This window comes from Labeo rohita, chromosome 12 (assembly GCF_022985175.1).
Source record: "Labeo rohita strain BAU-BD-2019 chromosome 12, IGBB_LRoh.1.0, whole genome shotgun sequence".
NCBI classification, from domain to species: domain Eukaryota; kingdom Metazoa; phylum Chordata; class Actinopteri; order Cypriniformes; family Cyprinidae; genus Labeo; species Labeo rohita.
In genome coordinates, this window is record NC_066880.1 from 28,469,516 (window position 1) to 28,493,380 (window position 23,865).

Genomic DNA, 23,865 nt, shown 5'->3' on the forward strand with positions numbered 1-23,865 from the left:
ACCTCAATATACATCTTGATCTCCTTGACGGTGCGCTGAAGGTCCTGCACTGCAGGCAGATGCCGACGAGGGTCGATACTCATATCCTTCAAGCTGGATACTTGCAGAAGTGAACAAACTCTGCTTATCACCTTCACAACAACACAAAATAAAATAAGACATTTTGACATTGTAGTGAGCAAAAAACGGGTCTGGTTTGGTATTTTACAAGACACAGACCCTCTCAATGGTGACATGCTCTCCTTCGGCTGCAAGGGCTCTCATGACGTCCTCTACCAAACAATTCACATCCTGTGCGTTCATGGCCTTTCTCCGTCTCCCAATATTGTTTTCATCTTCCAGCAATGCTTCTGCAGCCCTCATGTCAGCACCATGGACCTCCCTCACTTGGCTGTAGTAGGACTCATTGAAGACAGGCCCCCTTCCCTCCTTCAGCTTCTTCTCCTCAGCTTTAGGCAGTGTGGTACCAAGAACTGGGAAGTCGCTAGCGGACAGATTACTAGGGGTAGCCATGATTGGGGCGGTTAAACTTTGAAACTGAAGCAAAGGGGATCCTGCCTTGGACCGAACCACTTGATCATTTACCACATAGGGCAAGGGCTGAACCTTCTTTGCTTCCTCACCAGTCTTCTGTGGTGCTGCTACAAGAATAAAGTGGATAAGAGTGTGTGTTGATTTTAAGATTTAAGAACATGAAATAATGTATTTACTTTAAAAAAGTATGTTCTCTTACTTTCAAGGCACTTCGCCCCTGCTTGTTTATTATTCACAACTGGAGAAGAGGAAGAAAATTGTTTAGCTGTTTGGCTGTCATACAATGACATATAGAGTTTTAATGGTAATGCCGACCCAAATATGAGGAAGTAGCCATTCAGCAATTCAGCAATGGAATGGCTTGCAGCCGGAAACTTTTTTATAACCTCTTTAACTTTGTCCATCAATTCCTCTTGCGTCATTTCATTACCTCGTTGAGCAAAGTCAGCTCCAAAACTAACTAAAGGGCTTGTTTGGTTCGCAGGTGTTGAGTCATTGTTCACTGCTGGTGGGTTCGCAGGTGTTGGGATTGCAGGTGCTCCTCTGTGACTCTTGTGGAAGATTTTCTCTTTTTCCACCAACAGCTCATCGCTCAGAGAATCAATGAAGGAGGTGATTGTTTTGAAACCAAACTCTGACACAGTGAGGTTACGCCGATACTTTTGACTGAAGAACATAGACAGCTTCCTAATAGGAATGCCTCTGCGATGCTCCTTAACCAGCTCCACAACGTCTTTAAAAACCCCATCACCGTGCACGGGTGATGCTGAGAAAAGCATAAGAAATGCATGAGAACCAAATGAGAGTGAATGACACAACTATTATATTGTCACGTAAGCAAAAAGTCATTACCTAACGGTGCTGAAGCTTCAGGTTTGGCAATCCTTCGATGTTCCTTAACCAGCTCCACGTCTTTAAAAATGCTATCAACGTGCACTGGTGGTGCTGAGAAGAGCATAAGAAATGCATATGAGAACCAAATGAGATTGAGAGAAAGAACTACTATACACTGTGTGCAGAATTATTAGGCATGTTGATATTCTGGTCATATTTTTTTTCCAAACACATTTTACCAATTCCAAACCACATCAGTCTTAGTAACTACTGTTAATTTTGTATTTAATCATTTATATGTGATGTATAATTGTTCGTGAAGGCTGGAAGTGAAAAACTCCTTATATTCAGGTGTGCAGGATTATTAGGCATGTTTTCGTTTACAGCTAAAATGAGCCAAAAAAGATATTTAACCCAGACTGAAAAGTCCAAATTATTAAATGCCCATGAGAAGAATGCAATACTAATGCATTACAAGAATTTGCAAAGTTAAGGCTTGACCATTGGACAGAGAAATGCTTGTTGAGTCTGCATGGTCAGAAAAAACAGGTGGAGAAGAAAAGATGCATGTTAACTGCAAAAGAATTAGGAATTAAGGTGAAGAATTAGGTGTGACACCATCAGGAACCGTTTAGTCTCCAGCGCCACCATTTTCCAGAACTGCAACCTACCTGGAGTCTTCAGAAGTGCAATGTGTCAGGTTCTCAGAGACTTTGCTTGGTAAAAAATCCTAAAAAATGCCCCTTACTTAATAAGAATAACAAGCTGACGTGTTGTGAAATACATGAAGACAGTTTTTTTATATGCTTTAGAGACAGATATTTATCTTCCAAGAATTTATCTTCCAAAATCTGGCAGTAAGTTTTGGGAGTTCATGTTTAGTCTCTTATCCTGAAAAGTCTGACTTGCAGAGATGGACTAAAATGAACTCCCAAAACTTACTGCCAGATTTTAGAAGATAAATTCTTGAATCAGAGGTACAAGAGGATGTGATGCTTGTCCTTCAAGAGTCACTCTCAACTTATCTGTCTCTAAAGCATATAAAAAAACTGTCTTCATGTATTTCACAACACGTCAGCTTGTTATTCTTATTAAGTCAGGGGCATTTTTTAGGATTTTTTACCAAGCAAAGTCTCCGAGAACCTGACACATTGTACTTCTGAAGACTCCAGGTAGGTTGCAGTTCTGGAAAATGATGGCGCTGGAGAACTGGAAACGGTTCCTGATGGTGTCACACCTAATTCTTCACCTTAATTCCTAATTCTTTTGCAGTTAACATGCATCTTTTCTTCTCCACCTGTTTTTTCTGACCATGCAGACTCAACAAGCATTTCACTGTCCAATGGTCAAGCCTTAACTTTGCAAATTCTTGTAATGCATTAGTATTGCATTCTTCTCATGGGCATTTAATAATTTGGACTTTTCAGTCTGGGTTAAATCTCTTTTTTGGCTCATTTTAGCTGTAAACGAAAACATGCCTAATAATTCCGCACACCTGAATATAAGGAGTTTTTCACTTCCAGCCTTCACGGACAATTATATATCACATATAAATGATTAAACACAAAATTAACAGTAGTTATTAAGACTGATGTGGTTTGGAATTGGTAAAATGTGTTTGGAAAAAAAATATGACCAGAATATCAACATGCCTAATAATTCTGCACACAGTGTATTGCCACCTTAGCAACTAATCATTACCTGTAGGGGTTGAAGCTTCAGGCTTGGCAATCCTGTAGAAGATTTGGCTATTTTCTACATACAGCTCTTGGTTGAGGGAGTCAATGAAATCTGCTAATGATGAGAACCCAAGTTCTTTTTTTCTCAAAGGCCTCCCATATTCCCTAATAAAAACTACTGCTAATTGTGAAAGAGGAATGCCTTCCTGGTGGTTCTTTACCAGATTCACAACATCCCTGCATCTCTTCTCAAAGTCTTCACCTGTAAAAAAATGTGTGACAACATTGTTACGACAATATAAGGAATTGGAAGTAGGCTTTCCTGACAGTATAACAAGTGATTTACAATAATTCTTCTTTGGTTAATATTAGACTACTTTTAATCTGCTACTTAAAAACGCAGTGGGTGCTCTGGAAAAAGGCGTAAACACATATTTAAATACAGTAGGGAATGTTTCCTTGTATAATGTTCTTTAAAACATAAATCTACATCTTTATACAAAGAAACATCCACTACTTCTGTTTTTTACAAAACAGTAATTTCTTAGTTACATTAATGGAATTAACGTATCTAAAAGTCACAAACTGTAAATTCAGTACCTGTAAGAACTATGTTTTCCTTGTGAAAGATCACACCATCTTCTACTGTCAGATCTTCGCTAAGAGAATCCACAAAGGTTTCGATTGAAGAGAACCCTAGTTCAGCCGGCAAAAGGGCCTTTTTATGCTTCTGAGCAAAGATCTCATTTAGTTCATTAAGAGGAATTCCATCAGGATGCTTTTTCAATAACTTAATAACTTTCTTACGAATTGCGTTCTTAGGAGCGTCATCCATATTTACATCTGTAAAAACAGTACAACATTATTCAGAGCAGAATTTGTTTAGACTTAAATAAATAATCATTTGGCATTTATCTTCATAAGATGGCATATCAACTTCCTCAGAGACAAAGTCAGCAATGATTACGAGAAAAAAAAAAAAAAAAAGAAGGAAATGATAACTGGCATCAAGCTTTTCCCTTAAATGCTGAAAATCAATTCTTAAAACACAGCATAAAATGACTTCAGATGATAATTAATGCCTAATACATTGTATATTGGAGTCAAAGTTTAAAATTTTGGTAACACTACAATAAGGTGTCATTTGTTAACATTAGTTAATGCATTAACTAACATGAACAAACAATGAACAATACATTACAGTATTTATTCATCTTTGTTAACGTTAGTTAATAAAAATACAGTCATTCATTGTAAGTTCATGTTAGTTCATGAATTAATATGAACAAACACAACTTGTGACTTTAATGATGCATTAGTAAATGCTGAAATTAACATTAAGATTAATTAACGCTGTAGAAGTATTGTTTATTCTTCATGTTAAGTAATGTGGTTAACTAATGTTAACTAATGAACCTTATTGTAGTCACCAAAATTGTACTAATTAATCAGGAAAAACAATGCATTTTCAAAAGCAGTTTCATAAAATAATCACATAAACACTACATTAATTACTAATGCACCTCAACAGCAACATCAACATTATAATTTATGACCAAACAACTGGCAACACTTTGCAGTAAAGTCACATTTGTTGACATTAGATAATTCATTAACATGAACTAACAATGAGCATTTATTATTCTTTATGTCAGTTGACAGAAATACAATTTTCTTTTAGTGTACAGTGCATTAACAACGTTTGGTTTAAAAATGTATTAGAAAATGTTGAAATTATTATTAATAAATGCTGTTTGTTATGTTTTCGTAGTTAACTAGTGTTAATAAAAAAATAAAAAAATAAAGTACTACTATAAACCTTTTGAAATATACCAAGAAAACAGAATGGAAATAATTTAAACAGATTAACAGACATTTGAAAATGAATATTAAAATAACAGCATAAGTCTTACCCTGTGTATGTACTCAGTGAATGCCTGTCCAAACTAAATGACTAATTTATTGTCTGTTGTTTTATACTAGTCTCTCCCTTCACTATAAATATGCACTGCATCATAAGAAACAAAACTGAAAGTTAAAGTGCAAATACCTAGAGCATTACTCTCATCGCTAGAAAACACAGCAAACATTATCTGATCCTACCTGTTTGAACAGAGACTGCTAGAAATGCTTAACATGCTGTAAGACCTGATATCAACAGAGTGAGCATGTAATGTTTGTGTGGAATGATTAACGTTGGCAGGAGCCACAGCCTTAGGTTTCGTTTTCCTGCTCGCTCTCGCTCTCTCTCTCAGCTGATCTAATACGCTCTCTGTTCTTAGAGAAGTCATGTGACTCAGCGCTCAGTCTGTTCAGTTTCCAGCTGGAGCCTGTGATAACATACGCCATTACATTTCCTGAAACATGATACTTAACTGGCTTGCCAATTAAAGGGGAAAGGAGGAAAATAAAAACTATTCTCATATTATTTCAAAAGACTGTCGAACTCTTAGTAAGAACATTATATGCTTAATCTGACTCATTACGCAGTTGTTCAGAAAATAAAAATACTTCCAAAATGGCTTTTTCATATTTTAAATGACTACTTTTGTTGTTTAACAGTGGCTTTTATTCACACCGACTTGCATTTAGTATTTAATCAGTGTTTTTGTCAGTTCTATGATTTTATAAACAATTTAGTGATAGAAAATTAGATAAAAGTTTATAAAATAAGAATTATTTGTGTTACATCACTTTAAATATTTAAAGAAGTAGTTCACCCACAAATGAAAATGTGCTGAAAATGTACTTACTCTCAGGCAATCCAAGCTGCAGTTGAGTTGTTTCTTCATCAGATTTGTAGAAATGTGTCATTACATCACTTGCTCACCATTGGATCCTCTGCAGTGAATGGGTGCCGTCAGAATGAAAGTCCAAACAGCTGATAAAAACAACACAATAATCCACACAACGACATTTTAAACTAAAATACGAGTCCATAATCCATAATAACGCTTCCTCCAGTGGAAAAAGTCCATCCTCTATTGTCCTCTGACATCAAAATCCACCCACGTATGTGTTATGGCCTGTTTTAGCTTGTAAATGGTGCCTGATCTGTGCATATTTCACTTCTGATTTCAGATGACTTTTCGCTGGAGGAAGTGTTATTATGCGCTATGGATTTTAGTTAAAAACGTCTTTATGGTGGATTTGTTTTTTTACAAACACAACTTTTGGCTTCTCAAGATATTAACTGATGGACTGGAGTGGTGTGGATTACTTGTGGATTATTGTGATGCTTTTATCAGATGTTTGGACTCTTATTCTGACGGCACCCATTCACTGCAAAGCATCCATTGGTGAGCAAATTATGTAATACTACGTTTCTCCAAATCTGTTGCAGAAACAAACTCATCTACATCTTGGATGGCCTGAGGGTGAGAACATTTTCACCAAATTTCCATTTTTGGGTTAACTATTCCTTTAAATATTCACTGAAAATCTTTTACTTTAAACTTATTTTAGGGATAATCCTCCTTATTTTGTGTTGAATGGTTTTGGTTCCAATGGTTGTGTTGGATGTTTTGGTTACCAGATCACTAGACGCCATATAAACAATTAAGGAAATTAAGTCAATGCTTTTAGTTCATACCTTGAAACACAGCAGTCCTCTGAACAGGGTTTGCAGATTTGATCATGTTTTTATTGTAAATCCTTTCCACACTCACTTGGTCGCCAAGCTCTTCAAAAAGCTCCTGAAGGCCTTCCAAACCATAACTGCTTAATGGTCCAAACCTCTTGCCGTAGACCCTCCTGTACATAAAGATTAACCTGGACACTTCGATTCCTTCCGGAAAGCTGTGTATTAAGTTGACAACCTCCTCTTTCAGTGTTTGCAATGAGGGGCCTGATAAAGCAAGATTCAACTGTAAATGGCAAAACTGGAAACGTTTGAGATTTCATTTCCATGAATAAATAAATAAATAAATAAATAAATAAATAAATAAAATCCCTTTTAATATTGTGATATTTGCAGGTTTTCAATGACTGTGGGGTCCCTTATGTATGTTCTGACACATAACAGTATTACTATTATTATTCTAATTTTTTTTACTGTCAAATTAATGCTTTCCTTTCACAAACTAGGCTAAGTGCTATACTACCAAAAGTTTTTGAACAGTAAGATTTTTGATGATTTTTAAATAATTCTCTTCTGCTCACCAAGCCTGCATTTATTTGATTCAAAGTACAGCAAAAGTAGTAATATTGTGAATTTTTTTTTATATATATTTAAAATAATGCTTTCTATTTGAATATATATTTTAAAATGTAAATTATTCCTGTGATCAAATCTAAATAATTAGCATCATTACTCCAGTCTTCAGTGTCACATGATCCTTTAGAAATCATTCTAATATACTGATTTGCTGTTCAAGAAACATCTATTATTATTATTATTATTATTATTAATATTTGTAACAATTAAATGCATTTGTTTCAAGATTTAGGATTCTTTGATGAATAGAAAGATCAGCATTTATCTGAAAAAAAAAAGCTTTTGCAACATTATACACTATACCATTCAAAAACTATTTAACTATTAAATAAAATTAATTAAACTATTCAATTAAAAAATTTAAAAAAAAAAAAAGATAAAAATACTTTTATTTAGCAAGGACGCTTTAAATTGATGATAATCGACATTTATAATGTTGCAAAAGACTTCTATTTCAGATTAATGTTGTTTTTCTGAATGTTCTATTCATCAAAGAAACCTGAAAAATTCAGCTGTTTTCAACAGAATAATTAATAATAAATGTTTCTGAGCAGTAAATCGGAATACTGGAATGATTTCTGAAGAATCATGTGACTGGACTAATGATGCTAAAAATTCAGCTTTGAAACCACAGGGATAAATTACATTTTAAAATATATTCAAATAGAAAACAGTTATTTTAAATTGTAAAAATATTTAAAATTTTTCACCGTTTTTGCTGTATTAATAAACACAGGCTTGGTGAGCAGAAGAGACTTCTTTAAAAACATTTAAAAATTTTCTGTTGACTGGTAGTGTATAAAAAAACCCTGCACATAAAATGAGCTGTAAAGGCACTAAAGAAAAATGAAATGTACAATACTTTGGTCTGTTCCTGATGTCGACAACAGTGCTTCATCCGGGACCCTTGACCTCACCAGGGGCCCTTGATGTCTCTGAGGGCCGCTGCTCATTCCCTGTTTGTTTGCCATGATTTTCTGATCTTTTGCTTCTCATTTAAAACAAGACATTCTCCACGTATAAAATTAACTGAGAGTTTAAACAAACACATTTCAGTTCAGTTGTTTTGCAATTGCCTCAGAAAAACTGCCTGACATCTCTGATTTAAAAACAAATCCAATAACGAGTCACTTCTTCAAACGATTCCCTGTTGATCTGCATCTCATGACATTGAACGTTAATCGATATAAATCCGTATTTTAAATCACTGAATTATGGCTTTTACATTTCTGTCAGAAGGGAAAGTGCAGCAAATATTAATTACAATTACTTAAATTTGCAGTTTTCCAACAAGACCATGTAATGTAGGTACGTTGGTGGGAAAAGTAACGTTATTTACGCAGCTAAAATTGGTACCTCAAGAAACACACCGCCCGTTTTAGCTTAAAATATATATAAAAACATCTAATAACGCATAACAGTGATCACAGTCACTTCTCTTGTAAGGTACTTCTAGCTACTTGAACTCCAAATACGTGACTGAGTCTCACTCCGGATTTATTCCCTCAGTGCAGCAACCGTTGCGCGAAATGTTTCTAAGCTTCTTCTTCTTTCTTCCCGCGCCGTTGTCGTTTCACATACGCGGTGCGTCGCCGCCCTCTAGTGTTGTGGAACAGTATTGTTCATGTCATTGTTGCCAACCTAGCAATTTTGCTGCTAAATTTAGCAACTTTTCAGACTACCCTAGCAACTTTTTCTTCCAACAGCACCTAGCAATAAATTTAGCAATTTTTAAAATTTATTTGGCAACTTTTAGCAACTTTTGATAAGTGACTTAGACAATAAAAAGGCACATATTTTACATTCAAATTACACAGAAAGAGGAAATTAAAGATGCCTAGCAGTACACACATCACGTGACTTTGCTGCTCTTTGCAATTGCTCAATTTAATAATAATAATAATAATTGTTCATTTATGATACACTGTGTTAGTATTCTTGTACCTGCGAATGTTGATCAGTTAATACACTGTAAGAAAAATGGAAAATATACTGGTAATTTTCCAGGACATTATCCATTATCCACTGGAACCCTATAACCACCATGCATAATTAAAAAAAAAAACAAATAAAAAAAAACAATACAAAAAAATTATTTCATATTAACATAGTAGATTGTGCCCTATTTTACAGATTTTTCTTAGAGTGTAGCAAACTAACTACTAATACACTGCTTAAAGCAGAATTATTGAGAACTTGTAGTATTATTAGTTTACTATTAGAAGAAAAAACTTAATTTGTAATGATTCAAAAATGTGTGTTCAATAATTCAGTGTATTTAAAAATACAGTTATTTATATGTTGACATTATATTACGCATATTATTTTACTTTTGTTGTTGTTGTTGTTGAGATTTGATGTTGTGACAACTTTGCGTTGTGATGTCACAACATCATTTAGCAACTTTTAGCAACAAATCGACCTTCCTTTAGCAACTTTATCTGAAAATTAGTTGGCAACACTGGTTCATGTTTACATTTGTGAGTCACTCCGCTGATAATTCAGGACTCACTCGTGTATGTAAACAGTGTTGGGCGTAATGCATTACTAAGTAATCCATTAATGTCACTTAATTACTTTTCCTGAAAAAGCAAAGTAAGGAATTACTTAATTACTTTAAAAAATAATGACCTCATTTTTGTTTTATACTTCTTGTTTGCATTAAAATACCGTATATAGACTATAGACCAGTAAATAGTGGATTTTGCATCTAATGTTAAAATCAGTTCAACAGTCATGTATGCAATTTTATATAATTTATTTAAAAAATGCATGCAACAAAAGATAATTTAAATGATGTATTGGTATAAACATTTTATAAGTATTAAGTTATTTTGTTATAAAAACAGTGATGTATATAAACACTATAACAGTTATATAAAATAACATGCAAATATCAAACACTGAATGGTTTAAACTGTCCGTTATAGACCTGTTTGTTGCAGGAGGGTTAATGTGCTTATAAAAAACAAGTATGATTAAAAAGATGTATTTTTTAGTCCCACATAAACTTGAACGTCACGTCTTTCATCTTTTCTTTGTATACGGCGTTAAATCGCTGCTCTTGGGCCTCTGTAAACAGATTCTTCCAGTCACCAGCAATTCCTGACAGAGAAAAACAAAACAAGTAATCTTGAATATGGCACATCTGGATACAATCAACTTACAGTTGAAGTCAAAAGTTTACATACACCCTGCAGAATCAGCAAAATGTTAATTATTTTACCAAAACAACAGGGATCATAGAAAATGCATGTCATTTTTTTATTTAGTACTGACCTGCATAAGATATTTCACATAAAGGTTTACATATAGTCCACAAGAGAAAATAATAGTTGAATGTATAAAAATGACACTGTTCAAAAGTTTACATACGCTTGATTCTTAATACTGTGATCCACAGCTGTGCTTCTTTTTTTTTTTTTCTTTTGTTTAGTGATAGTTGTTCATGAGTCCCTTGTTTGTCCTGAACAGTTAAACTGCTGCTGTTCTTCAGAAAAATACTTCAGGTCCCACAAATTATTTGCGTTTTCAGCTATTTTATGTATTTGAACACTTTCCAACAGTGACTGTATGATTTTGAGATCCATAAGGACAACTGAGAGACTCATATGCAACTATTCCAGAAGGTTCAAACACTCACTGACGCTCCAGAAGGAAAAATGATGCATTAAGAACAGGGGTGAAAACTTTTGAACAGAATGAAGATGTGCACATTTTTCTTATTTTGCCTAAATATCATATTTTTTTCATGTAGTACTGCCCTTCAGAAGCTACAGAAGATACTTATGTGTTTCCCAGAAGACAAAATAAGTTAAATTACCCCCATCTTCAAATTTAAAAGTTTTCACCCCCCCGGCTCTTAATGCATCATTTTTCCTTCTGGAGCATCAGTGAGCGTTTGAACCTTCTGTAATAGTTGTATATGAGTCCCTCAGCTGTCCTCAGTGTGAAAAGATAAATCTCAAAATCATACAATCATTATTGGAAAGGGTTCAGATACACTAAAATACTGAAAAAAAAAATTGTGGGACCTAAAGCATATTTCTGAAGAACAGCGGGTAGTTTAACTGTTCAGGACAAACAAGGGACTCATCAACAAACATCACTGAACAAAAAAACACAGCTGTGGATCATTTAGGTAACAACACATTACTGAGAATCAAGCATATGTAAACTTTTGAACAGGGTCATCTTTTATGTGAAATATCTTATTGAGGTCAGTACTAAATAAATCATAACAAGCATTCTGTATGATCCCTATTATTTTGGTAACATATATAACATTTTGCAGATTCTGCAAGGTGTATGTAAACTTTTGACCCCAACTGTATATTCAAGTGAACTAATAACAACGCCGTAAAAGTTGCTAGTTGACTTTGACTTTGTTGACAAAAACTCATTTCATTCACCCTCCTGTTGACTGACCATAATTTTGGTCTGTATTATAAAATTAGTCCATTTGACATTTGTGAAACAGTTCACACATAATATAGGCTACTTTTATTATACTATAACGGTGCTTTTGCTTACTTTTTGAGGAGTGACAGCTTTAACTGTATGAAAGTGAGTAAATTTTCACATTTTTGATTTTTGGCATTCTTGGGTTATTGCATATGTTACCTTTCCTCAGGAATTCAGATTTCTTCTGGTCCATGTATTCCTCTGGAACCAGAGAAAAGTTGGACATTTGGTTTTGTTTCATGTTCTTGAAGACACAGTGATCAGCGATCTTCTCCGTCACATCTGCACTCAGAGATTTACCAAGAAACTTGGCGATTTTCTCCACAGATCCTTTTAGATCCTGGCAAAGATTCGTATGATCGCATGTTAGAAACAAAGAAGCACTTTACAAGGATTTCAATAATTTACTGCACTGTCTAGCTTAACATAAAATGCAAAATCTTCACATAAAAGTGTCAAAAAACTAAACAGAGAAAGTAATCAAATGACAGAATTAAAACAAGCTTACATAATTGTATTGTAAAAATAATAAATCTTAATTGAGATTTAATATCTTGGAAAGTACACATTTATACACTATTTCATGCCTAGGTGCAATAATAAAATAACTGCAATAAAATAATGTAACAATACAAATTAAGGAAAGAAAACTACAGGGGATTCAGAATTTCTTCTATGCAAGTACAGGGGAATCTTAAGAATGACAGTGAGGAAAACATTGCCTTGAAACACAAGTGAAGTCTTGTTCATGAGCAAGTCAAACCTAAAATATTCACTGCCATCACAAGGTAAACCCATGAACTTATGTGGCAGAACTAGCAAAATAAATGATAAACTGAAGCTGCATGTTCAGTCCTGCTGTGTGAAGAAGCTACTTACAGCGATCATCTCCTCGTAGAAAATATACAGTATAGATTCCTTTTCTTCAGCGTTAATCCAGCTTTTCACATGATCAAACCAGGAACCGAACATGACTGTGGATAAAAGACATCATGCTCAAATGCTCATATCATTCCTTTATAGAGCAAAGACATAGTTGTATCGCAAAAAAGCTGCATTATCTTGCTTGGTTACAACAATGAGAACATGAGAACACATAATGTTGCATGCTTCACTTTTGTACATATTTAACCTGTAAATGTAAAAGAGACCTGAAATCCATACTTTTTCCATTGAGGAACTTCTCCATGAACTCATCTTGCCGTCCTGGGTTCACCAGGTATGAGGCCATTCCATAGTAGTAAAATGAGGACGTGAACACGTCTTTCGGGTTACGCATGACATAAAGAACCTGAAGCACAATGCAAAGCACAATCATCTGAATGCATTTGATTAAACAGTGCTCAATGTGTGATTTATTCACTCTTTAAAGTGTTTTACCCTAGGCTTTATTTTGAAGTAAGACTCGTTCATCATGCCGTGATGGAAGTGAGTCGCAAAGACGCGTGGAGAAGGTCTCTGCTCCAGATTGAGCAGGATCGCCCGGTGTTCCTCCAGCCATGGCACTCGGTCCCAGTTTGGCACCGTCAGCACTGGAGTCAAATCACCATTGCTCACGATCAGAGGAACAACCTCCTGCATCCATGTTGTGCCTGTGAAGCAAAGCACAGGTCACAGGCAAGCTTACTTTCATTCAAAACCAACGTAAGAACTTGGCACATGCATTTTAAAGTCTAAAGTTGTTTTTGACTTTCATATGACACTGACCCACATGATCAAATTATCTTCTGCCCGATTAATAATGCCCTGAACTCAAATAAACAAGTAATAACATGCACAGCCAACGTTTTAATCCATCATAGGTTTTGTCATAAAACAAAAGTGGGTGGATGTGAAAACAGGTATACAGGTATTACAAGTATAACCAAAGTAAAACCCAATTGTATTTTCTGCAAGCAACAGTTATTTCGTTAGCGTAAACCAGTGAAACCAATATGGCAAAAATGTACACTTTCATGGTAATTACAGTTTCTGGAATCTGAGGGTGCAAAAAAAAATTGAGAAAATCGCCTTTAAAGTTGTCCAAACGAAATTCTCAGCAATGCATATTACCAATTAAACATTACGTTTTGACGTATTTACCTTACCTTAAAATTTACTAAATATCTTCATGGAATTTGATGTTTACTTAATATCTCAATAATTTCTGGTATAAAATTGATCATTTTAACCCTTACAGTGTATTTTTGGCCATTGCCACAAATATACCTGTGCCACTTATGGCTGGTTTTGTGGTCCGGGGTCGTATATATTATTAAAAAGCTGCTTTTTAGTTGCAAATGTTGGTGTAGAAACAATTTTTTTTTACTCAGAAATTGCTCATTAATTTCACAAATAATTACTAATAATAAGAGACTGCAAGTAACACATTAAATTAAACTGAATTTTTTGGAGTAGAAAGACAGCGCTGGGTAAATTACGTTAATAGCGTGGTAGTTAGTAACGTAATCTGCGTTACTTGTTTCAGGTAATGTATTCTGACTACTTTTTAGATGACTAGATTACATTTTATCTAACTTGTTTTAAACTTACCATTAAAAGTACCACATTGATATTTCATTGTTTGATGTCAACATCATGAAAATGGGTTTAAGAATTGCATAACTGCAAGGTTTCTCAAGAGTTAATGTAAGAACTGCAGTGGGTTTGAGCTGATAAAAAGCTAATAATTCAATCATAACAATGTAAAATAAAAATACACTATTATATAATAAAAACTAAATAATATACTTGAACACTACAAATAGAAATATGTGTACCTGCATGTAACGTTAACAATGATGCTGTAACAATGCATTGCTTATCATTGGAAGTTAATGTTGGTTAATGCAACTAATGGGACCTTATTGTAAAGCTTTACCATTGTTTTTCTTGGCGGTGTAGTATATTACAGTGGTCAGGGGCGTCGTTAGGGCTAATCATTCGGGGCTCGAGCCGAAACTTTATGAATAAATGGTGCAGACGCAGGCGCGGTTTCCTTTACTACACATAAGCGTGTGACGCTCGCGGTGATTTCATAATTTCAGCGTCTGCCATAGAAAATGCATAAACAACATCTCCAGAAGTGCTCTGAGAGTACTTTGTGAGCACTTCACTGTTTCATTTGAGTAAACCAGGGTCATATACTAACAGAAATTTTAAGGTATTTAGGTAAACCCGTCAAATTAAAGTTCGGTTTAGTTTGTAGACATTGTGGCAGAAATACATAACTATCATTCAGTAGAATGTACTTACCTACAGTACTACTACTACTACTAGTGTTGAAAAATTAATAAAACTTTGTTACACAATATTTCTTCCATCTTTTACATTTAATAGTACATCCCCTTTATTTTTATCAAAAATGAAATTTAATTTTCATTAATTAAAAGATAAATTAATATGTCATGCCTCATAACCAGAAAAGTTAAATACACAACACAGAATTTCGTAAGGCTGTTGTAGAAATAAATAAAAGTTGTTTTATGCATTTAAATAGACATGCTAAAACAAATTTGGTAACAATAAGGTGCATTTTAAACATATGTATAAATTATAAGGTGAGAAAAAAAATAAAACATTTCATAGGGCCCTAAACATAACTTAATTTTTGATAAATTGACTTTAAATTGTATAAGTTTCATGTTTTAATTAATTAGACATCTTTTTTGATTAATAAAATTAAATTTAACTAGAAAAATTTAAACAGAAAAAAAAACAGAATTAAAAAAAATAAAATGGAATTTGGTAAACAAGAATAATAAATAAATATAAATAAATAAATAAAAATGGGCCCCTATTTTTGCATGCAGACATATATTTTTACATTTATTATTTTATTTGTGTAATATATTTTTGTAAAGATATAATTTGTGATAATACTTTGATATGTTTGCTATTTGTAGTGATTACGATTTACCATTTTTTTCATAGTGTAATAAAACTTTGTTACACAATATTTCTTCCATCTTTTACATTTAATAGTACATCCCCTTTATTTTTATCAAAAATGAAATTTAATTTTCATTAATTCAAAGATAAATTAATATGTCATGCCTCATAACCAGAAAAGTTAAATACACAACACAGAATTTCGTAAGGCTGTTGTAGAAATAAATAAAAGTTGTTTTATGCATTTAAATAGACATGCTAAAACAAATTTGGTAACAATAAGGTGCATTTTAAACATATGTATAAATTATAAGGTGAGAAAAAAAATAAAACATTTCATAGGGCCCTAAACATAACTTAATTTTTGATAAATTGACTTTAAATTGTATAAGTTTCATGTTTTAATTAATTAGACATCTTTTTTGATTAATAAAATTAAATTTAACTAGAAAAATTTAAACAGAAAAAAAAAAAAAGAATTAAAAAAAATAAAATGGAATTTGGTAAACAAGAATAATAAATAAATATAAATAAATAAATAAAAATGGGCCCCTATTTTTGCATGCAGACATATATTTTTACATTTATTATTTTATTTGTGTAATATATTTTTGTAAAGATATAATTTGTGATAATACTTTGATATGTTTGCTATTTGTAGTGATTACGATTTACCATTTTTTTCATAGTGTAATAAAACTTTGTTACACAATATTTCTTCCATCTTTTACATTTAATAGTACATCCCCTTTATTTTTATCAAAAATGAAATTTAATTTTCATTAATTCAAAGATAAATTAATATGTCATGCCTCATAACCAGAAAAGTTAAATACACAACACAGAATTTCGTAAGGCCGTTGTAGAAATAAATAAAAGTTGTTTTATGCATTTAAATAGACATGCTAAAACAAATTTGGTAACAATAAGGTGCATTTTAAACATATGTATAAATTATAAGGTGAGAAAAAAAAAAATTTAATAATTTCATAGGGCCCTAAACATAACTTAATTTTTGATAAATTGACTTTAAATTGTATAAGTTTCATGTTTTAATTAATTAGACATCTTTTTTGATTAATAAAATTAAATTTAACTAGAAAAATTTAAACAGAAAAAAAAAAAAGAATTAAAATTAAAAAAATAAAATGGAATTTGGTAAACAAGAATAATAAATAAATATAAATAAATAAATAAAAATGGGCCCCTATTTTTGCATGCAAACATATATTTTTGAATTTATTATTTTATTTGTGTAATATATTTTTGTAAAGTTATAATTTTGTGATAATACTTTGATACGTTTGCTATTTGTAGTGATTACGATTTACTATTTTTTTCATAGTGTAACAATGTTGTTTTGTGCTAAGGCAAAGTATCTGTCAAATAAACTAAAATCGAAAGCACAATATGACTTTGCTCACACGATGAGTTCATGAACCGATGTTTTCAGAGTATCAGAAGAGGGATGAGCCAGGTCATAAACCTTTTTTCTTTGTTCAGTTTGCGCACTGAACATGGGTTAACTTGGAGCTCTTACTTTCTGGAGCTCTCAAAGTGCACCAGATTAACCTGTGTCTAACAAAACGTTAGAGTATGATACGTACTTCATACAGCTCCCATCCACCACTACTAGCCCCTGATGTTTTCAAATCCTAGAAACGCCCCTGACCGTGTTTATCATGGTAAATAAGATGCAAGGTTAACGAAATGCACGATAAACACACACATTACAGGTTTAGAGTACTATCTGTTGTTTTACTATTTTGCAATAATCTGCATCACAGAGTCATAAAACTCACCAGATTTGGGGTAGGTGACGATCAGGATGTCGTCCGGACGGAAAGTGAACTCCTCATAGTATTTCAGACATTCTGGAGGGTGTAAATGTGTCGGGACGTACACATCTTTATACACCGAATACAGCTCAGCTTCCGTCATTTTCCGAAGCGCGAGACAAATACACCCCAAACTAAAACTCAGAACTAGTGTAGATCATCGCGAGAACTCCAGGAATGTGCGCTATGATGATGTTTCTAATGATGACCTCCTCCCTTCATGTGAACAGCACATAAGGCATTTGCAACTATTTGTCATGGTAATGAAGCAAGTCTTAATCATTTATTTTATTGTGCAGGACTTTATGCTTTTGATTGCTGCTGAAAATGACTGAAAACTTGATTGCTATTGCAGTCTTTTACTGTGTTTATAACATATAAAATAACCCTGAAACTTAAATGATCAGTAGTGTCTCCATCAGGAGCCAGATGAACAATTGCAAAACATACATTACATGTAGCTTTACACCACAAACTTTAGCAATATCAGTTGTACAGTACAGTGAGTGTGCAAAAACATTGTTTGTTTCTACAATACCGTGTATTTCATGTCTGTAATAGCCATTTTGTTCAAGCTCAGGCAAATTAAAGCATTTAAGAAATAAAATCTAGATAGAAGATGTCCAACCTGTCTGGAACAATGAACAAAGGTTTAAAAGATTTTGATTTTAATGTATGGATGTTGTGTACATTACTACACATTATCTTTGAAAACTCATGTCCCTTTGTCAATGTAAAAGTATAAAATATATATATATATATATATATATATATATATATATATATATACACTACCGTTCAAAAGTCTGGGGTCAGTAAGACTTGTAATAGTCTTTAAAGAAGTCTCTTATGCTCATCAAGGCTGCATTTATTTGATTAAAAATATAGAAAAAAAACAGTAATATTGCAAAATGTTTTTACAATATAAAATAATGTTTTTTATTTTAACATACTTTAAAATAGAATTTATTCCTGTGATGAAAAGCTGAATTTTTATCAGCTGTTACTCCAGTCTTAAGTGTCACATGATCCTTCAGAAATCATTCTAATATGCGGATTTATTATTAGAATGATCAATGTTGGATAATATCAACAGTTGTGCTGCCAAATATTTTTTGGAACCTGTGATTTTTTTTTTCAGGATTCTTTCATGAATAATAAGTTTAAAAAGTACAGTGTTTATTCAAAATATAAATATTTTATAACAATGTAAATTATTTATTATTAACTTTTAATAAACTTCTAATTATTAACTTAATACATCCTTGGTAAATAAAAGTATTAATTTCTTAAAAAAAAAAAAAAAAAAAAAAAAAAAAAAAAAAAAGAAACAATAAAAATGTACTGACCCCAAACTTTTGAACGGTAGTGTATATATATATATACATACACATATATATATATACATATATATATATATATATATGCTTTTACAAGATTCACATACAGAATAATACTCCAATATCCAATAAATTTTCATTTAGACTGAATATACATATATATATATGATACTCCAATAAATGTTCATTTACACTGAATATACATACGTGACCCTGGACCACAAAACCAGTCATAAGTGTCAATATTTCGAAATTGGGCTTTATACATCATCTGAAAGCTGAGTAAATAAGCTTTCCATCAATGTATGGCTTCTTAAGATAGAACAATATTTGGCTACGATACAACTGTTTCAGTTTACGGAATCTGAGAGTTCAAGAAAATCAAAATACAGAGAAAATCACCTTTAAAGTTTCCAAATTAAGTTCTTTGCAATGCATATTACTAATCAAAAATTACGTTTTGATATATTTACAGTAGGAAATTTACAAAATATCTTCATGGAACATGATCTTTACTTAATTTCCTAATGATTTTTGGCATAAAAGAAAAATCAATTATTTTGACCATACAATGTATTTTTTTGCTATTGCTACAAATATACCCCAGCGACTTAAGACTGGTTTTGTGGTCCAGGATCACACATATATATATATATATATATATATATACATATCAAATGTAAATTTATCAAACGTCATTTTTTTTACCACTTTTTGCATGTGTGCAGAGTTTCATGAATTTTTGAGCATGTTTAGGCCCTCAAAAATGTGCTTTATTTTGGACAAGAAGAAGAAGATGAAGAATCGCAGCACCGGTTCTCGGGCCCTAATGAAACAGATGTGTTTTTTCAGTCCCACATAAATTTGAATTTCACATCTTTCATCTTGTCTTTGTATACGACATTAAATCGCTGCTCTTGGGCTTCAGTGAAATGATTCCTCCAGTCACCAACAATTCCTGACAGAGTAAAACAAGACAAGAGAACATTGGTCTATGGACTGTTTTCATAAGATGAGTGATGTTTTGCAGACTTTTTAGTAAAAAGTAAGAAGCCTCAGTCCACATTTACCGTATGAAACGAAAGCGAGTAAATGATGTCAGATTTTTCATTTTTGTCCTTCATTTTAAGATGAATTATGTGATTTTTACCTTTCCTCAGGAATTCAGATTTCTTGTGGTCCATGTATTCCTCTGGAACCAGAGAAAAGTTGGACATTTTGTTTTGTTTCATGTTCTTGAAGACGCATTGCTCAGCGATCTTCTCTATCACATCTGGATTCAGAGATTTACCAAGAAACTTGGCAATTTTCTCCACAGATCCTTTCAGATCCTGCCAAAGATTTGTGTGATTGCATGTTAGAAGCCAAGAAACACTTTGAATATGGATTTCATTATTTTATAGCATCAAAAAAAGAATGTAAATTATCCCAAATCCACCTTGGTTTGACCATTTATTGTTGTGTAACGTGAATCAAATGTGCTCATGCACCCTCCTTGTTTGTGTTTTTGATATGCTCAAAATAAGAAATGAGAAAGAGAAGTTCTGTTGGAGGACTTTGGATGTCTCAAAGTTCAGTTAAGCGTACAAGGACACGATAAAGAGGTCATTTTACTAGAGAGACTTTAAAAAGGCCTTGAACTACTTGGCAATGTTCCAACGCGCTGTCATCATGAGATAACCTGGCAAACTCAGTGACAGGGTAACACATTGGTAAGCGATTTGTGGTGTTTTAAGGACATTTCACTGAGGAATCTTTTGACCAAGTAGTAATTCTTTTTAAAATATAATTTGTAGAAACAGTAAAGCCAAAGCAATTTACCCTTCTGTTATATTAAAATTACAGGAACCCATGAATGACTAAAAATAAATGAACTGCAACTGCACATTCAGTCCTGCTGTGCGAAGAAAATACTTACAGCGATCATCTCCTCATAGAAAATGTACAGTATGGATTCCTGTTTGTCAGCATTAATCCAGCCTTTGACATGATCAAACCAGGAACCGAACATGACTGTGGATAAAAAACATCATGTTTAATTACATTTTACAACAGAATACAAAGAGGAAAGTTTGGGCCCATATTATAAAAAAAATTACATAATACATACACATGCATATGTATATGCATACATAAATTACATATATTTTTGAAATTGGAAATATATTTCGTTGCAACCTTCATATACAAAAATACATTTCAAATGGTATTTCAGTGGCAACATAATTTTTAAATACTTTAAAATATATATATTTATTTTTTTTTAAATATATTTTCAAAAATATACCAAAAAAGTAAAAAAATATACTGGTACAAAATAATTTTTAAACATTTTTTAGCAAATATATATTAATATATATAATACACATTCTTTGCATATATTGATTTTTTTTTTAATACTCCACACGTTTTTAATTTTAAGTTTTAAGTTTCAAGTATTTTTCGTATATATATATATATATACAAAAATACATTTTAAAAGGTATTTCAGTGGCAAAATGTTTTTATATATTTTAAATATATTTTCAAAAATATACAAAAAATGGCCAAAAAATATATTGGTACAAAATATATTTTGAAACATATTTTAAAAATATATATTAATATATAATACACATTCTTTGTATATTTTGATTTTTTTTTTTAAATACTCCACACATTTTTAATTTTAAGTTATATTATTCAGTCATTTTTGGTGTCATATCCTGTCAAATTGAGCACACTGAAACCGCTGTTTAAAAAAAAAAAAAAAAAAAAAACAGAACAAGTTGTTTTATAGTTTAAGATGCTCACAGAAAAAAAACAACAACATATTTAGCATGTGGATATAAAATAGATCTGAAATCCATACTTTTTCCATCGAGAAACTTCTCCATGAACTCATCTTGGGTTCCTGGGTTCACCATGTATGAGGCCATTCCGTAGTAGTAATATGAGGACGTGAACACATCTTTCGGGTTACGCATGACATAAAGAACCTGAAGCACAATGCAAAACACAATCATCTGAATGCATTTGATTAAACATTGAACAAAGTGTGATTTATTCACTCTTCAGAGTGTTTTTACCCTGGGCTTTATTTTGAAGTAAGACTCGTTCATCATGCTGTGATGGAAGTGAGTTGAGAAGACACGTGGAGAAGGTCTCTGCTCCAGATTGAGCTGGATCGCCCGTTGTTCCTCCAGCCATGGCGCTCGGTCCCAGTTTGGCACCGTCAGCACCGGAGTCAGATCACCATCGCTCACGATCAGAGGAATCACCTCCTGCATCCATGTTGTGCCTGTGGAGCAAAAGCACAGGTCACATGTCAAGCTTACTTTCATTTGAAAACATAGAAATGTGGCTTAAAAGTGTTTCAAAACCAACAAAGAGTGCATTTAAAAGAACTTGGCACATGCATTACAAAATAAATAAAAAAAAAAAAAATTCCTGTAGGAAAAAGACTGAATTTAGCTTGACGGTCTTTTCTGAAAATACTTCTCAAAAGTATTTTCTGCAAGCAAACCCTTGCAAAAAAAGAAGTATATACTTTAAATTATGCTTAATGGAAATAATATAATGTAACTAATGTTTTCAGACACTTAAATGTTATTAATCAATAATGTTTTTAAAACAAATGAAAATGTCTTATAGTTTAAATTTATATTAAATGTGGTTAGTTGAACTTGAATGCATTTTGGCCCACTTACTTTATGTCGGACTTAAATACATATTTATAATTACTTATTAAATAGCTAAAGTGCAATGCACACAAATGGAAGCATTTATGATAAACTTAAAAATACTTCAATGTAATTTCTAATGAAACTTGCATTTATTTATATTGCTAAATGCATTATGAATGCATTTAATTACATTTGTAATGATAGTTTCAATTAAGTACATTTAAAATATATTAACCTAAATGTTAACTTGTGATTTAAAATAACACACTACAGCTAAAAATATAATCTTGTGCTTTACCTTTGTGTGCTTTGGTATATTAGTCAGCACACCAGACTAAGTGTACTTCTTGCACAACGAATGATTATTACTTTAATTTGACATTATTACAGTGCAATTTTTACAATTCGACTTAAGTGTGTTAAGAAATGCCCTAGTAAAAAGTAATAGATTTAAAATGCATTTATTTTACACTAAGTATAGTTCAAGTCTATTAACATATTTACTGACATATCGCTGAAGACTTACTGATATAAAAACTGTAATTAAACTTTATTTGGAGTACAACTTGTGCACAATGCACATCTCTTAATCTTAAGCCTAAAATAGGTTTTGATGTCACTATTGAGGATTGTATGATCTTTAAATAAAATCGGTCTTTAAATGTAAAATATTTAAAGTTTACCTAAAGTTTACTTGCAATAGTTCCACTTTAGCACAATCAAATATACGTAAGTTACTTCAGTACACTTTAGTTGGACTTCAGTACAACTTCTGCACAATTAAAGTGCATCACGTGCAAAATCAGTTGTTCCAATTTAGCAGACTTTAGCAGACTCCAATATTTTATATGTTAAGTAGTGTCATTTTTACAATAAATCTGCATCATGCAATGCATAAACCTGCTGAAACTCACCAGATTTGGGATAAGTGATAATCAGGATGTCATCCGGCCGGAAAGTGAACTCCTCATAATATTTCAGACTTTCTGGAGGGTGTACAAACGTCGGCACGTACACACCTTTATACACCGAGTACAGTTCAGCCTCTGTCATTTTCTGAAGCACACGACAAATGAACTGTAATACCAGGAGAACTCAGTAAAATAGGCCTTGTTCTCTCTCTGGACTTTCATGTGCAATCAAGAGATCATTAACGGTGCTCTTTCGCAACTGTTTGACAAGCTGTAAATAAGCAAATGAATGTCATAACCATTGTATCAACTTGTGCAATACGTTCATGCTCCTTAGTGATATACTTCTGTGCTATAGTGTGCAAACAGTCCGTTTCCTTCCCAGTGCCAAGCTGTTTGGTGCAAAAGTCTTCTATATAGTATAATACATAAAATAAAAACTCAGAGGATCATGAATATTAAGTTATTAACACAGTACAGTCAGTTTACACAGACTTTGCTTAAAGAGGTCATC

The 23,865-nt window shown here is 32.5% G+C and overlaps 2 protein-coding genes across 9 annotated transcripts in view; both read right to left on the minus strand.

Moving 5' to 3' along the window:
• The window catches only part of wu:fj29h11 (uncharacterized), a 60,104-nt gene extending 51,287 nt beyond the window's left edge, over window positions 1–8,817 (minus strand). For 2 of the 5 annotated variants that reach the window (XM_051124074.1, XM_051124073.1), the window contains exons 1-8: window positions 8,126–8,817; window positions 6,640–6,894; window positions 3,648–3,890; window positions 3,070–3,309; window positions 1,387–1,479; window positions 734–1,300; window positions 220–641; window positions 3–131 (exon numbers count right to left, since the gene is read on the minus strand). In XM_051124074.1, the coding sequence (XP_050980031.1) occupies window positions 3–131; window positions 220–641; window positions 734–1,300; window positions 1,387–1,479; window positions 3,070–3,309; window positions 3,648–3,890; window positions 6,640–6,894; window positions 8,126–8,234 (2,058 nt within the window). In that variant the 5' untranslated portion in view covers window positions 8,235–8,817. The other 3 variants (XM_051124075.1, XM_051124077.1, XM_051124076.1) reach the window with 3 other exon arrangements.
• A 1,224-nt stretch (window positions 8,818–10,041) lies between these two features.
• On the minus strand, window positions 10,042–23,578 carry sult2st2 (sulfotransferase family 2, cytosolic sulfotransferase 2). Of its 4 annotated transcripts, none has more exons than XM_051125096.1 (6): window positions 23,355–23,578; window positions 13,108–13,319; window positions 12,892–13,018; window positions 12,607–12,701; window positions 11,887–12,067; window positions 10,042–10,368 (listed from the first exon to the last, which is right to left on the minus strand). In XM_051125096.1, the coding sequence occupies exons 1-6, from the start codon at window positions 23,491–23,493 to the stop codon at window positions 10,259–10,261; spliced, it is 864 nt and encodes a 287-aa protein (XP_050981053.1). In that variant the 5' UTR covers window positions 23,494–23,578; the 3' UTR covers window positions 10,042–10,258. The 4 variants fall into 4 exon arrangements, with proteins under 4 accessions (XP_050981053.1, XP_050981052.1, XP_050981051.1 ...); XM_051125095.1 differs by lacking the exon at window positions 23,355–23,578 and adding an exon at window positions 17,400–17,596; XM_051125094.1 differs by lacking the exons at window positions 11,887–12,067; window positions 12,607–12,701; window positions 12,892–13,018; window positions 13,108–13,319 and adding exons at window positions 19,926–20,106; window positions 20,694–20,788; window positions 21,627–21,753; window positions 21,844–22,055 and having other exon boundaries at window positions 10,051–10,368; window positions 23,355–23,569.
• Window positions 23,579–23,865: the final 287 nt, after the last annotated feature.